Consider the following 16,241-nt stretch of genomic DNA (forward strand, 5'->3'; position numbering starts at 1 on the left):
CCGCCGCCGTCAGATCTCAGATCTGAGTCAAAAAATCCAAAAAAGGTAAATTCTTCCTAAAAAAATTTATACTCTCTAATTTTTGTATACTCTCACTATTTGATTGTGATTTCATATAAAAATCTAGATTTTAGAATTTAATTGTGAATTATTTACGAATTTTGTGAAGAAATGTGAAAATTAGAGGGGAAATTATCAATAAATGTGAAAATTAGTGTGGAAATTATCAATAAATGTGAAAATTAGTGTGGAAATTATCAATAAATGTGAAAATTAGTGTGGAAATTATCAATAAATGTGAAAATTAGTGTGGAAATTATCAATAAATGTGAAAATTAGTGTGGAAATTATCAATAAATGTGAAAATTAGTGTGGAAATTATCAATAAATGTGAAAATTAGTGTGGAAATTATCAATAAATGTGAAAATTAGTGTGGAAATTATCAATAAATGTGAAAATTAGAGGGGAAATTATCAATAATTTTGTGGATTATTTACGAATTTTGTGAAGAAAAATCAAATAATTTTGTGTATTTATTTGGCTTTTCGTGTAATATTGATCTTGAATTTTTCACTCTTCAGAGGTAACGATGAACGATTGAATCGTAATTCTCTGTTCTTATGATGGGAAGATTAATTACCTCGAAAATAATATGCCCGTTTATGAAGGAGGCGCGACGAGACCGTTGTTCATAACAAAATCGTGTATTTTCGATGAGTTGGTTAATGAATTACACAAACTTACATTAACTAACTCACGTGAGTATCACCTCAGTGTGGTTTGCAATTATCCTGTTGTGGGGAACAGAACAAGTGGCATTCAAATATCAAGTGACTACGATATGGGTCTCATTCATGTCTTACACGACGAGAAGCGTTCGGTCGAATTGTTCATTGAAAAACATCAGAGGGATTTGGGCAAATCGTTGAACTCCCAAGGAATGTATTCCCGCATGTTGGAGGATCCTGAAGTTGATTCTGTAGGCTTTTTATCTCCTCAACAAGATGAATGTTGGACACAATCACAATACATGAGCGGTCCTTCGTTCGTGGGCACTTCGAATGCTTTCGATACAAACACGGGAATTCAAGAAGATAATGCAAGTGTTGAATCCGAGAATGATGAAGAGGAGGGATTACAAATTAATAGCATGACCTTGATAGATCGTGATGACGGGGAAAACCAACACATCGATGGATGTTATGTTAATAATGAGTATGTCGTCTTAGAGGATACGCCGCCCGATGAACTTCAAGGAGATGAATGGATTGATAACTCCGTGATGGAAAGTGTTCCTATTAGCACTAATAGCGGTGTTGATACACAGGCCGAGGACTTCTCATTCATAAAGGAAGATCTTTACGAGAGTAAGGAGAAATTGATCCATGTTATTCGCACGTATTCCATTGCAAAAAATGTGAAGTTCAGGCCAACCAAAAATAATACTACAAGCTATAATTATTCCATTGCAAAAAATGTGAAGTTCAGGCCAACCAAAAATAATACTACAAGCTATAATGTGGTTTGTTTCTATCGCAAAGATGACGATGTCGAAGATAATAGTGGACACCATGACGGCAATGTGAGGTGTCCGTGGAAGCTTAATTCACGCTCAGGGTGTAAGAGTAGGCGGGCAATTCAAAATCACGGCATACAATGGACTCCACACTTGTAGCAATCCTCGATTAGAGATGAATAACAAGAATGCGTCCTCTTCTTTTATATATCGATTGATTTTACCGCATCTGAGGGAGGATCTTGATCTAAGGCCGAAAGATATCTGTCTTTTAGTGCATAAAGCCACCAACTTGGATGTATCATATCACAAGTGTTGGAATGCTAGGAGGAAGGCGATGATAAAAATATTCGGGGGTTGGGATAAATCATATGAGATCTTACCTCATTATCTTGAAGCACTCAAAAGAGAAAATCTGGGGACTGTCTACGAAGTATCTTCGGACCCGGTTGATGGCGGAGAAAGGTGGTTCACCGGTGCATTTTGGGCATTTGGGCTCTGTATTGAGGGGTTTCGATATTGTCGTCCTCTTCTTAGCATTGATGGAACCCACTTATATGGTAAATACAAAGGCTTAATAAATTCTTTCTCCGACGTCGAGAACTTGGTGAAAATATCCGCTCAGAGCTAACACCAAAGGTTGATGAAATGCTAGTGGCTCGGATTGTACAAGCTCGGTCCTTTCAGGTCGTACGATGCAGTTTTAATGAATGGGAGGTTATCGAGGGAATAACCCATAGAGAAAGTCGCTCTTACAAAGTCAATATGTTGGTGGATCACACTAGTATATGCACTTGCAATGTACCGTAACTACAATGTATTCCTTGTTCACATGTTGTAGCAGCTTGCTCCGATCTACAGGGTGGTGCTAGAATTTCACATTATGAATTTGTCGCGGCTTGGTATTCTGCATACAACTATCAACAAACGTACAAAGAGTGTTTTCGTCCACCGTACGATAGTCGACATTGGACACAAGACGAGCCACGGATATTACCTCCCTTGTATAAAAGATCGGCGGGGCGCCCTTGTATCGTGCGTATTAGAAATAGTATGGATGATGGACGTGAAGAAGCTAGGAGGAGAAATAAGTGCAATAGATGTGATCAGCCGGGTCACAACAAAAATAGGTGTCCAGTTAGTATTAGGCGTTGATTTGTATTATGTAGCGTTTTGCACTATGTCAGATCCTGTATGACATTCGTATGATACTCGTATTCGTATTTGTAATATGTTTTGTATGACTTGCGTATTCGTATTTGTAATATGTTCTCGATCAGGCTGTGTTCATTTCATCCATGCATTTGTATTATGTAGCGTCTCATATTTCTGTATATATGCTCATATTTTAATCACAGGTCTTTTCATTATGGATCCGGGACCGATAAATCCCGACGTTTTGTACCTTCAGGCGAGTCATTGTTCAGATCATATTGGTTCGGGACATGTAATACGATTGAATTTTATATATATTTCTTTGATTTATTAAATTTTTGGTATGCATATACTTAAACATTTTTTGTTTTATGTGCAACCCGTACCAGACATCACGATGGTCGAGCATTCCCAGAGTCATTCGGCTTGGGTCATTGAGGATGAGAGGGTACTAGAGCTGATCGCTCAGGCCGGATTTCGGGAGTGTTCGACGATTCAATATATTAGGCTTGATTGGCCGCTCATCACTGCACTTATTGAGAGGTGGAGGCCAGAGACCAACACCTTTCACATGCATAAAGGGGAGTGCACCATCACCTTACAGGACGTGGCCGTCATACTTGGACTCCGGATCGATGGACCGGTAGTTACGGGCACCGATGATCATAGTTGGCCAGGGGTATGTACTAGGCTTCTTGGTCAGGTTCCCGACTTGAGGAGTGGTGCGATGAAGCTATCGTGGCTTCGTCAGACATTTCAGAGCGATATACCAGAGGATGCCCCTATTGAGACGCTCCAGTTTTATGCTCGTGCGTACATATTGCACATGATAAGGTGTGTACTATTTCCTGATGCCAGCAAGACACTCGTACATGCACGATGGCTACCACTCCTGGAGGATTTCGGTGTATGCGGCACACTATCGTGGGGCAGTGCGGTGTTGGCGTACTTGTATCAAGAATTGGGTAGGGTATCCCTGATGCGGAATAAAGAATTCAAGGGATGTTATACGTTGATACAGATTTGGTCATGGGAGGGCATTCATAATGGACGACCCACTTTACTTATGCACCGTGACCTGGAGGGGCAGTATCCTTTGGCATACAGGTATAATTGTACACATATATTTCATTCGTAATGAATTTGTACTTATATATTCGCTATTCTGCATATAGGTATAACGTGCGATATGCTCAGTACAGATCAGCGACGCGTCACCGTCAGTTTTACCGAAATGAGCTTGATGTCCTCCAACACGAACAGGTAAATATAGCGTCACCGTCAGTTTTACCGAAATGAGCTTGATGTCCTCCAACACGAACAGGTAAATATAAAACTCAAGAAGTATGAATATTATAGTTTTTCTATATGATATTGATAAATGATTTATTTTATTTCAGTTCAAGTGGAGACCCTATACACCGTCGGAACTCGATATGCATTCTCTTGCACCTATCTGCCGAGATAGTCCCGACTTGTGGAGAGCCAGAGTTCCATTGATCTGTTGGGAGATCGTGGAGATGCATGTCCCGGACCGTGTGCTACGGTAGTTTACGCTCTCTCAGCATATTCCAGATCCTGTCGAGCAGATCGATCGTCAGCGGCGCCCTACATCGCACCGTACTGACTGGGCCATAGTCCGTGCGGCCTATATAGACAGGTGGGTTCACAGGTGGGATTTCATACAAGATACGAGACCCACAGCTATTGACTATACCGCGTATATGCGTTGGTATTGGGGTATCACACGTAGATGGATCACGCGTGACCCACAGCCCGCGTATATGCGTTGGTATTGGGGTATCACACGTAGATGGATCACGCGTGACCCACAGCCGTCAGCTGGACACATGCCACGCCTACCAACAGATAGTTACATCCCTAGTGGGATGAACGAGAGAGATTACGTAAGTTTCTAAGCTAAATTATAACATTTTTTATTGAGTTGGTACTTAATAAATTGTTTACCTCGCATGTCCGTGTTTTAGATAGCATTGATGCTGATATTGATGCGCACGCGACTGAGATTCAGGATCAGGTGGCGTTAGGGCTCATCAGCAAGATCAAGAAGAGCATAGCGCAGGTGTTTCATAAGACTCACGTCGACGACTTCGCAGGCCGCGAGGACAGGTCTCGCTCATTTGGACAGGCGTACACTCAACGTCGACGACCACGTGATGATGACGTCGGCACTTCGCATGCCGATGGAGCCGGTACTTCGCATGCCGATGGAGCCGGCACTTCGCATGCCGATGGAGCTGGCCCTTCGCAGCTTCATACACAGCCGAACACACAGATAGTTGAGACTCATCAGTAGGAACCCAGGGGGCGGGGAAGAGCGAGGGGGAGGGGGAAGAGAGGGAGAGGAAGAAGGGGAGCTATATTGGGTTGTATTTAAACTTATTTTGTTAAAATTTGTAACTTTCCTGAATTTTCAAATACTAAACTTTTGAAGATCAATTATTGTTCATATATATAATCGTGCATGTTTAATTCATGGTTGAATCATGTATATATTGTTGTGATTGTTGTTTGCAAATAAATTGGTATATATAAGTTAATATATATGAGTTAACAGGTACGTATACAAAACATGCACAGCAGGCTGTGCATGTTTAGTATAACCTGCAACTTCACGGGAGTTCAACTCCCGTGAAGTTGCAGCCTCAACTTCCCAGAGAGCAGCTCTGGCGATATATGGGCATAAATCTTCACGGGAGATGAACTCCCGTGAAGTTTTGTGAATAAAATTAAACTTCACGGGAGTTCAACTCCCGTGAAGTTTCGGAAAATTTTTAACAAAAACCGACCTGTTTTCAGCGCTGGGCTGAAAACAGGTCGGTTTTTGTAAATTTTTTCGAAATAGGTCGTTTTTTACAAATAAAACCCAAAAGGGTCTGTTTTAAAAATTTGTCCGTAAAAAAATTCAGGGACAAATTTTCAAAAGAGCCCTATTTGCAAACTTACTCCCCAAAAACGACCCCTTCCAAGTTTATTTGTCAAAAAATATTTATGGGATTTGAAGTCCCGTGAAGTTTAAATCCCCTATTTACAAACTTTAAGTCTCGTGAACTTTAGCAGTCATTTTCTTAAGCTGCTAAACTTCACAGGACTTGAAGTCCCGTAAAGTACAAAAGTTCAAAAAACTTCACGGGGCTTGAAGTCCCGTGAAGTTTTGTTATTATTGCTGAAACTTCACGAGACTTGAAGTCCCGTAAAGTTTCAAGATCATTTTCCAAAGAGTCGCGGCTCTGGAAAATGAGAAATGCAACCCCACGGGACTTGAAGTCCCGTGGATTTTTCGCTCTGCCTATATAAGGCAGAAGCGATGTCGTCCCATAACCCTAGCCATTCTTCTCCTCTTTAACCCGACCCCCTCACCCCTAGCCCTCACCTCGCCCTCACCCTCTCCCCTCACTGGCGCCGCCACCGACCACGTCGTCGCCCCTCCCGTCAGCCCCCACCGTTGGCCCTCACTGTCGTCGTCACTGCTGAAGTTCACCTCAATTAGGGCATCGTTAATATTAAGGTAAAATATTTAAAAAAATTAAATTTAAAGTTTTTATATATTCTCACAATTTCTTGGTGATTACTTGTAAAAAATTAGATTTTTAAATAAATTTGTAATTATTTATATATTCTCACAATTTCTTGGTGATTACTTGTAAAAAATTAGATTTTTAAATAAATTTGTAATTATTTATGAAATTTGTGAAGAAAAATTAAATTTTAAATAAATTTGTAATTATTTATGAAATTTGTGAAGAAAAATTAAATAATATTGTGTATGAAGTTAAGAGGGAAATTATCGAAATTTGTAACCGTGAAGTTAACAAAATGTCAAGTTTATGTGTTTCTAATATCGATATAAGAGATTTAATGGTTTAAATTATGGGTTTTTCTAATTATGGGTTTCTAATATTGATATTGAATTTTTTACTCTTTAGAGGTAATGATGAACGATCGAATCGTAATTCTTTGTTCATATGATGGGAAGATTAACTATCTTGAAAATAATATGCCCGCTTATGAAGGAGGTGTCACAAAGCCGTTGTTTATTTCAAAATTGTTTACTTTCGATGAATTGGTTAATGACTTACACAAACTTACATTAACCAACTCACGTGAGTATTGTTGGGTCCTTTTGTTTTGACGATAATTTACAAATAATTTACTTCTAATATTGTTTGTCTAGTGTTTGTGTTTTCCTATTTATTATAGACAAATAATATGTTGGAGGATGGATGTAATTAAGCATTCACGATCATATCCAATGGAGGTTGGCGGAATAATGGAGTGAAACAGTATAATTCAAGTTCAAGCTTCATCTGCAAATTTACTAAGAAGAGCTTATTGAAGATCAAGATCATTGCTTCGGTAATTTAGTTTAGGTTTTTATATTATGTGTGTTAGTACTTTAAGCTCAATTATATACACACATACACGTTTTGGTTTTGTATATATATAGTTATATATATACATATATGTTTTGGTTTAGCTATATAGATATGAAACAATATATATCTTCATATACACTTTTATATGTTTCATATTCTATTATATTTGGAAAAATATTGTGTTTTTGGTTTATATGGTTTATAGACTTAACAACTATAGTTTATACTTTTTATCAAGTCTATAAAATTATTTTACAAAGTTTCAAAACTTGGTTTATGTCAAAAACATCAAAATTCAAGTATCTCATGTTTTCATATTTTGGACATATTTGCAAAATGATGATATTTTATAAATGGGAGATGTTTTTTGAAAACCTGTTTTTGTAACATGTATATTATCATGTTTAGTCAAATTTGAAGAAAGAATTCAATTTGAGGGGCAAATTTAGAAATAGCTACAATATGAGGGGGCAATATTGGGAAAAAACCAATTTTAGTGATTCGAGAGGTTAACTTTAAAGTAACCCAGATATCCAGGGCCGTAAATAGCAACAATTTCCATGATTTGAGGGACTGATTCCAAAATATGAATGATTTAAGGGCGAAGAAATTTTTGTTATAAACCTATTCACATTTTTTTAAAAATCGATCATATTAAGATTTTATTACAAAAACCGACCAACTTTGTGGCCACGTCAGCATCGTGGCCACAAAGTGCGTCGGTTTTTTTAATCTCGTTCCTGGGTTGACAACCCCGACTATTTAGGAGGCCCCCTGTGTTTAGAAGTCAAATTAGTCGGGGTTTGAAACCTCGACAAATTTAATCACACGTTAAAATTGGTCGGGGTTGGGAACCCCGTCCAATTCGATAGCTAGCAAAACAATTGGCTGGGGAGGGTAAGGGCGAGTCTGGTGGCTTTCACATTCATTTTGGTTTTTTTTAATTCCACAACAACAACACGGTCACTAGTTGTCTAATTGGCCGTAATGCAAGAGGATAAATCCCACTTTATCTTGTAAATTCACATTCGAGGCTAGTGGATTCATACGAGGACGAATCCCACTTTAGCTAAGGAGCAGCATGTAGATTCATTCAAGACGTCAGCGTAAGAGGACAAATCCCACTTCAGCTAAGAAGCATGTGGCTCATGTCTTAGAGGAGAAAAAAAAATTGGATTGACGTAATGCAATCGGCCCAAGGATTATCCTCTCCCATGTTCACAGCCCTTCTACACTTCGAATTGGTCGGGGTTTTCAACCCCGACTAATTTAAACGTGTAATTAAATTAGTCGGGGTTTCGAACCCCGACTAATTTAGCTTGTAAATTCATAGGAGGCGTACTTTGTGACCACCATGCTGACGTGGCCACAAAATGAATCGGTTTTTGTAATAAAATCTCAATAGGGTCGATTTTTTTTTTTTAATGTGAATGGGTTTATAACAAAATTTCTTCATTTAAGGGCCATACGCACCTTATCTTCCTCCCTCTCTCACGCGCCCCTAAACAAACAAACAAAAGAAAAAGGAAAAAAATGGCAACGTCACTCACCCCGCTGCCCCCTCGCCACCTCCCGCACCCCGTCCCAAACCCAGCCCCTCCCCAAACCCCACCGCCACCCCTCGCCTCCTCCCCTTCAAGAGTCCTCCCCCGCCGCCAACCTCTCCGTCGCTCCGCCTACAGGTCACCATCGAGCACGAAGGCAGACCCGCGCCTCCGACGTCGAGTCCCGACGAGCTCGATCTCGACCGGGCGCTGGTCGACGGGGGTGGCGCGTCCCCCACGACTGCCAGGCTGGGCGTTGTGCATGACGTGCCCGGCGCGGCTGCTCAGCGGGGAGGTCGACCAGAGCGAGGGATGCTCAGCGAGACGTGTCGAGAGGGGGTACGCGCTGCTCTGCGTGGCGCGTCCGAGGTCGGATTGTACGGTGAGGATTATCCCCGAGGAGGAGCTGCTGTCCCTTCAGCTGGCAACCGCCAATGATTAGTTTCAGGAGGCGGTAAAATTTGTTGGTTTTCAGTCGTCGAGCGGGGGGTTGTCGGTGTTGGGACTTTGGTTATTAAGTCAGCGAGTAAATTAAGAGGTCTTTTTGATGTGTAACGGGTTTGGCTAAGGTTAAACAACGACTCATTATTCTTGCAATTAGGCCTCGTCCGGATACGTTTAGCGTTTCAAAAACTTCGCAACTTCACAATTTTGCGACTTGTTTGAACTCGTAAACATACCAGAGAATACTAGCGAGATAAAAAAAAACCTACTCCTTTGCGAAGGCGGAAGTTGTGCGTAAGCTAAGCCTTGAACCCTGTTGTTAACATTTCAAGAATGATCATCAATTCATGATCACTATATAATATAATCACATTTGATCACTATATAATGTAGTTACATTTGATGCAACGTCACAATAAGGGAGAAAAAAAATCTGATGTGAATTCAATACTGCCTTGCAAAATCTGACGAATTTTCAGGGGCCTGTGATTTGATTCGGTGTCCCTTGCTCATCTGCTGTTGCTGCTGCTTATCATAAATTGCCCTGGATGAGGTTTGTTGTTCACTACCGTTCCAATTTGTGGGAGGTAGTGAGGGTGGAGGACCGGGACGGTGGACATTTTGCTGCTGATTTGAGAAAGGCCCAGAATTTTGTGTTCTTGCATAAGACTGAAAGCTTGCTCCCTCTTCGATTGAGAAATTTGACATCCCTGTCCTGAGATTATAGTACTGCTCTTGATAATTAAAGTTCTGCCTGCCGAGATGTGTTTCGTTAAAGAAATTAACCGGCCTAAAGTTTGAAATAGCTCGGGGTATAGGACCAGAATAATGATGACGAATATTAGATTCCTTGAAGCCTCTTTCATATCCTAAAGATCCAGCTGGCCTAGGTCGGGTAATCATTTGAGGGTAATTCCTGCTGGCGAGCTCTGAACTCGTGCATTGCCATTGAAGTTGGTTTGCAGAGAGTTTATGACCAGACGATGTGCTGCTGCTCCTAGCCTTGAGCCAGTAATAACTCCGGAAACCTGTGGCCTGTCATCAACAATAGGACTTAAAAATGATGAAAATTCTTTATGGATCTCTTAAACAGTATCATCTAACATTGTCAGCTTGAACTATTTGGTCACTAGATTTTGTATTTGAAATTCTAGCAACATTTTCTATTTAGTTTTGCAGCCACTAGATTTTGAATTTGAAATTCTAGCAAATTTTTCTATTTAGTTTTGCAGAACAGTCTGAAACTGTCTATGACGATAACATTACAACCAATGCAGTTGCAATACCTTTCTCTAGATTGATGGCGCCGGTTATCTTCATGCCATAATACAGGGAAGGGCTTGATATCTTGAGGTTTCACAACCTGGAAAATAAGGGGATAAGTGATACAATCATTTAGCTTGAACAAGTCATAGAACCAAACAGAAAAGGAAAGGAAATGAAGCCAATTAATCTAACTATAACTCGGATGTTGCTCCATCTTCGCTGGATTATGCACTTACACATCATCTATGACCTAGATAAAGCAGTAAATCACATCACAGTATGCATAACGTCGTATTAAGTTACAAATTTTGAGACTCCCTACTGACATCAATTGCACTGAAGACAGGTTTATCTGATCAAAATTTATCACTTCACAGTTAAAGCTGAAAAAAGGATTAAAAATCATGTCATATCTAGTACAAATGTGATCAAGCTTAGTAACAAAGTTAAGCAGTGTAACAAGCAGAAGCAGCACCAAGTGGCAGCAACAAGATTATGGCAACGTCAAAGCACATTGTCACAGATAGATGAGTTTATAAGGCACAGCTCCATTACCCCTGGATGGTATCCAATATTGTTGTCAATTGAATGGGTAAAAGAGAAATAGATATTGGGAAGAAACACTATCAAAGGGTTAACCTCTATAAGTTTTTTTCGTTCTTTCTTTCTTTCCCTTTTCCCCCACTTATTTAACAAATAATTCAAAATTATCTTTAATGTTCACTGTGAAGTGCTGCCACAAGTAGATCCCAGTGCTTCACAACAAAGAAGGGGGAAGGCATGGATATGAGGAAAAGGGTTACTTTCACTATAATATTCCAAAAATTCGCCAATTTTTGACTTTAATACACTGAAATTTATATTTTCCCAAAAGAGGCCTTGAAGTTTTTAAGAGGCAGTTAAGACTTTTTTTTCTTAACGGTCGAGGACGTGAAATGCCATCTCTATCCTTTCAAGGGTATTCTCTTTAAAACAAGGATAACAACGTTCAAAAACAATCACGTGATAGTCACATGATAAAATTCCAATAGAAACTCCAATGGTCACATAAAGAAGATTTAAGTGTAAAGTAGGTGGAACTTTATGGTATCCTTCCAATAGAAACTCCAATGGTCACATAAAGAAGATTTAAGTGTAAAGTAGGTGGAACTTTATGGTATCATTTTGGCAGATATATATTCAGGGTATCAAAGTCAAAAATGAATGAAACTTTGGGATACTGATGTGAAAATAAGCCACAAAACAAAGGAGCCTACCACAATTCAATGTTTGCTGTTTAATGTTTACCACTGGAAACTTCTTCAACGGTCATATAACTGAAGGTACTAAGTGTAAAGAAGGTGAAATTTTACGGTATCATTTTAACAGATTAAAACTTCAGGACCAAAAAAAATGGATGGAACTTAGGGGGTACTAAAGCAAGAATAACCCACAAAAAATGAGTCTAGCACAACTCAATATTTGCAATTTATTAACAAGTCCTTGCATTCACAAAAGGAGGCAAAAAGTACCTTCACTGGCATTATCACACCTTCAGGTGGTTCTGGAATGTGTTGATGATTCTTAGGATTGAGATAGGTGGCATTTCTTGCAAAATATAAGGTGAAATATTTTAGCACAATACAGGAGCTCTGAAAACTGATGAAAACAATTGTCTGTTGGAATTAACCTAGGGTAGAATGGGAGCCAGTAAATAGATACTTACAGAACTCGGTTATTTTCAACAGTGTTCCACCTTTCAAGTGGAAAAGAAACTGATGTATTGTAACTGTTCCTTTCACATAAACATAGAAACCCATTCATTCCATCACTGCAACAACGCAAACACAACAATTACATGAGACTGACATAGTAAGTACACTTACTGCAGTATCATGTTTACCTATATGCTGGATTGATCTGAATACAATATGATTGTCCTTCCAATGACCGAGAATACAGATGGTACAGTGAAGCAACTTGTGCCGCTAGGGGATGTCTTTCGTAAACGTACAAGATATCAAACATTTTTCTATTACGATACTTTTCTTCTTCCTGTGTGAGCAAAAAGCCTCCTCAGATTATTATTGGAAACAGATACTTATTAAATTAGATATTTACTAAATTAAGTACTGACATGGAACAAAAACCAAAGTAGAAAAAGGGTTCAACTATCCGTACTGTTAGTGTGTCCTCAAGATTCTTTGTTTCAGAAAGCAGAAGTCTTTCATCAATAAAAGGAAGTTTTGCAATACCCTGAACTCCATAAGAATATCAGATATTTTTTTTTTCTTGAAACAACAAATAATAGGCAAAAAGCTAAAGAATAACTCCAACATGCTTACCTGCCATGCAAAGCGTTTGCCATTCATGTCAACTTTAAAATCTGAACAGGGAAACATAAAATCCATGAAGAACAGATAATAATGCAAATGGATAGAAGATTCCAGTTCAATCAACTCTACCTTTTGGATAAAATTCTTTTAAAGGTGAATTTGGGTCAGTCATCAAAGACCCATACAGCTTAGGCAGTGCATTGGAGCTACACAAAAGCAGGAAAAGCTCCTATAAAGATTTCGTAAGAAACTTTGATAAAAAATTATTCTCAATAGCAACCAACCTTGCAGCTGGTAATGTGCCCATTAGCTGATCAAAAGGTTTAAATGGGTGCCCTGGGAAAAAGGTAATCTCCATGTCTGCCAGACCTTTGAGATCAGACGCAAAAGGGGCATAATGATAAGGGTAAAACCTGAAACAATATAATTTTACGAGGCGCAAAATGATTATAAAGCATATAACATGCAAAAATATTCCTGCCCTATAATGATTGCTGCCATATCCGATCCAATAGTAAGTAGAACACATACAAAATAGGCCATCATGTTCTTATTATTTGATAAGTGATAGTGATACAGAGTAATAATGGCTTAGAATACATCTGTGTTGTTTAATAGTAAAAGTTTATAGTTGAAGGGGGAAACCACCAATTATTTTAGAGATATCAACATAACTCACCATTGCCAAGAGCAAACACCTTGGTAGTAATATCGCATGATCCAACAGAGACCTTCCACATAGTTCTGAACCTGAAAATTAATGAACAAAATTAAGCTACCAACTGATTTGTCAATTGTATCTTACAAATGGATTAGTAACCTACAAAGAGAGGTAAATGTGTGTCTTTGTTATGTCAGTAGATCTAGAACCAATAACGTCAATTATATTTTTGAACTAATACTGCAAGCAATGATTCAGAAGCAGAACTAACCACGACATATATAATCAATACTAGCCATAAGTTCAGGATGACATCTTTGCATACACAAAATAAAATATCTAAATGGCCAACATTTCCATTTGTCAATCATTTCTACCAAATTAATTCAAAAGTAATACCAATCACATAATCATAGCATGAGCCATCAAACATAACTTTTACATGCATTGTTAATATTGCAGGTTAGTTTGTTACACAAGATGCTAACCACATCCAATGGCAGAACAATTATGTAATTACATAACAATTTAAAACCACAGATGAAAGCTGATGGGAGTGTTAATATGCATAAGTGGAACCTGGAAGTTGTTACAGAAATTTTGAATACTTTTGCATACAAGAAAGCCACATAACTTACAACATCCTTCTTGATGTCATCAATTGACTCTGATTCTTCTATTTCAAATTTCTCGATGTAATACCTTTCTTTGTATCCAGGTTCACCTAATTTTACCTGTAAAGAAGAATGCTGTAATCACTTTAAAAAAAAACAAGGTATACGACTTAAAAAAAAATCAATGCCTTCATCTATACCAGGAATTAACATGCTTTTCAAAAAGCATTTGAAGTTCACTAGTGTGCTAAGGATTAAGACCTTGATCAAGGCACCAACCTTCAGCAGTGACTCATGAAACAAGTGTTCAAGGGAAGAATTGAATGGTTTTGACAACTCATAGGTGAGAGTTCAATTTTTGCTACTATATAAAATACTGATTATGAAAAACATTAGGATATGGACATCCATATTATTTTTCAAGAAGTTGAGTTGAGGAATAAGATGAGCAGTTAAATTTTGAATATGTTACTTGAGAGGCAGTTTGTATAATACAAGCAGAATATTAGTTTGATAGCAAATCTGTCTTCTGGATAATGAGACAGGACTCAAAAATACTTACATAGTTACATGAGAAAGAAAATGAAAATGAGTCCCACAAAACTTGTTCTTCTAGGCAAAGTAAGCAGTAAAAGAGGCACGAGTAGAAAGGGTGTGAGAAGTATTCGTTGTTTCCCCCCTATCTGTCGCTAAAAAAAATCAGTTAAAATTGTAAAGAATCATGATGATTTGATGAATGTATCTAAATATATGGATGTTATTGCAAAAGGAATTCATTTAACAAGGTTTTATTGCAATGTTCATTGTTTTCTTGATCAGGATTTGCCAATAGGTAATCGTTAACATTAGATTGACAGCAGATTATAAAAGATTCATCACTTTTGTCTCCAGAACCTTCTTGAGATAATATCTGCTCCGAAAGCTACCATTTAAATTAGAGGGCTCACATAATGGCAATGATAATAAAGTCTTCATATGATACAGTCCATTTGCAGCAGATAAAAATTCTTCAAGAGTTTAGCTGCTCAAGAGAGCTGTGTGCATGCATAGTCAGGAGAGAAAGAGAACTAAACCTTGTCCACAGTCATAGGTGTAGATGGAACATCTACAGAACTTTCCCTTTGCATTTTAAGCTTCAGTCCTTCATTATTCTCATAAGCCTGAGGTCCATGTTAGCAAACAAGAAAAAAACATCAGCAAGAAAGAAGAACACGACAGGAATACTGCAATCTGCAACAAAAAAGACTCTAAAAACATCCGTAAAAATAATAGCAACAATTAAAAAGTTAAAGAAATCTTCTGATCACCCATAACTATACCAGTAAGCCAATATTTTGTATGAAAATATGACATGGATTTCTTACTCCTACTCGGACAGAAACATGAACTTGACGAGCCAAGTTGTCCAAATGATCTGTGGGCCATCCATAATTGAGAATGGACCATAAACATGTTTGCATATTTGACATGTTAATATAACATGTCTATTAAAATACAAAACTATAACTCAGCCCTCCCCACAAATTTGGAGTTTTTGTGCAGTAGCAAGGACTTCAAGGTGGTATTAGAGGAACCTAGATTCAGTTCTTGCACACAATTTGAAGTTTTTGTGCAGTGGCAGGGATTTTAAGGTGGTATTAGACCACAAATTTAAAGCGGATTAAAAAAATGATACCGCTGTGTGGGTCCAAGTTTCTGCTCATAAAAGGATCTTCAACCTACGGAGGCATGTTAGACTATAAAGTTAACCCTCGCCGTCACCACAACTTCAGAGTTTTGGTTTGGCAACTTTGAGTTTTGGCGCGGTGACAGGGACTTTGATCTAACCAAGGACTTAAGTGTCACATGCACAATAATGCTCTCAAACCCTTTCAATTTGAACAACATTGCTATTGTTATATGATATACTTTGATTCTTTTAATACAATTATAATGAATCATCCTTTTGAATTGCTGAATTTATGAATGCCAATCTCTAATCTCTAGAAATTGATTTTTTTTTCCTTTTGGCTAGAAACAATGAACTGAGGTAATTAAAAATTTTCTGAAGAAGCAATAGAATGAATGTTTCATTTAATACCAATTAAAATGAATCATCCTTTTGAATAGCTTGAATGCAGGAATATCAATCTCTACTCTGTACAAATTGAAAAAAAAAATTGGGGTTTTTTTTGGCGGGCGGTTGGGGGTGGTCCTTGAAACAATGAACTCAAGTGACAAAAAAATTGTCTGAAGAAGCAAGAGAATGACTGCTTCACTTGCAACACAAATATATATCCCAAAATTCAAATTAAGGCCTAAGCATAATCAGAAACCTGACAAGTGAAA

General features: G+C 38.2%; 1 protein-coding gene across 1 annotated transcript in view; it reads right to left on the bottom strand.

The window, feature by feature from the left end:
* LOC109848512 (5'-3' exoribonuclease 4-like) overlaps positions 9,358-16,241 on the bottom strand; it is a 19,496-nt gene continuing 12,612 nt past the window's right edge. Inside the window, 13 exon segments of the mRNA XM_020418030.1 lie at positions 9,358-9,992; positions 9,995-10,092; positions 10,344-10,420; positions 11,835-11,910; positions 12,029-12,133; positions 12,206-12,357; positions 12,484-12,558; positions 12,648-12,688; positions 12,768-12,844; positions 12,923-13,051; positions 13,318-13,388; positions 13,938-14,033; positions 14,987-15,073. Of these exon segments, the coding sequence (XP_020273619.1) occupies positions 9,502-9,992; positions 9,995-10,092; positions 10,344-10,420; positions 11,835-11,910; positions 12,029-12,133; positions 12,206-12,357; positions 12,484-12,558; positions 12,648-12,688; positions 12,768-12,844; positions 12,923-13,051; positions 13,318-13,388; positions 13,938-14,033; positions 14,987-15,073 (1,575 nt within the window). The 3' untranslated portion in view covers positions 9,358-9,501.

Source organism: Asparagus officinalis, chromosome 7 (assembly GCF_001876935.1).
Source record: "Asparagus officinalis chromosome 7, Aspof.V1, whole genome shotgun sequence".
Classification (NCBI taxonomy): domain Eukaryota; kingdom Viridiplantae; phylum Streptophyta; class Magnoliopsida; order Asparagales; family Asparagaceae; genus Asparagus; species Asparagus officinalis.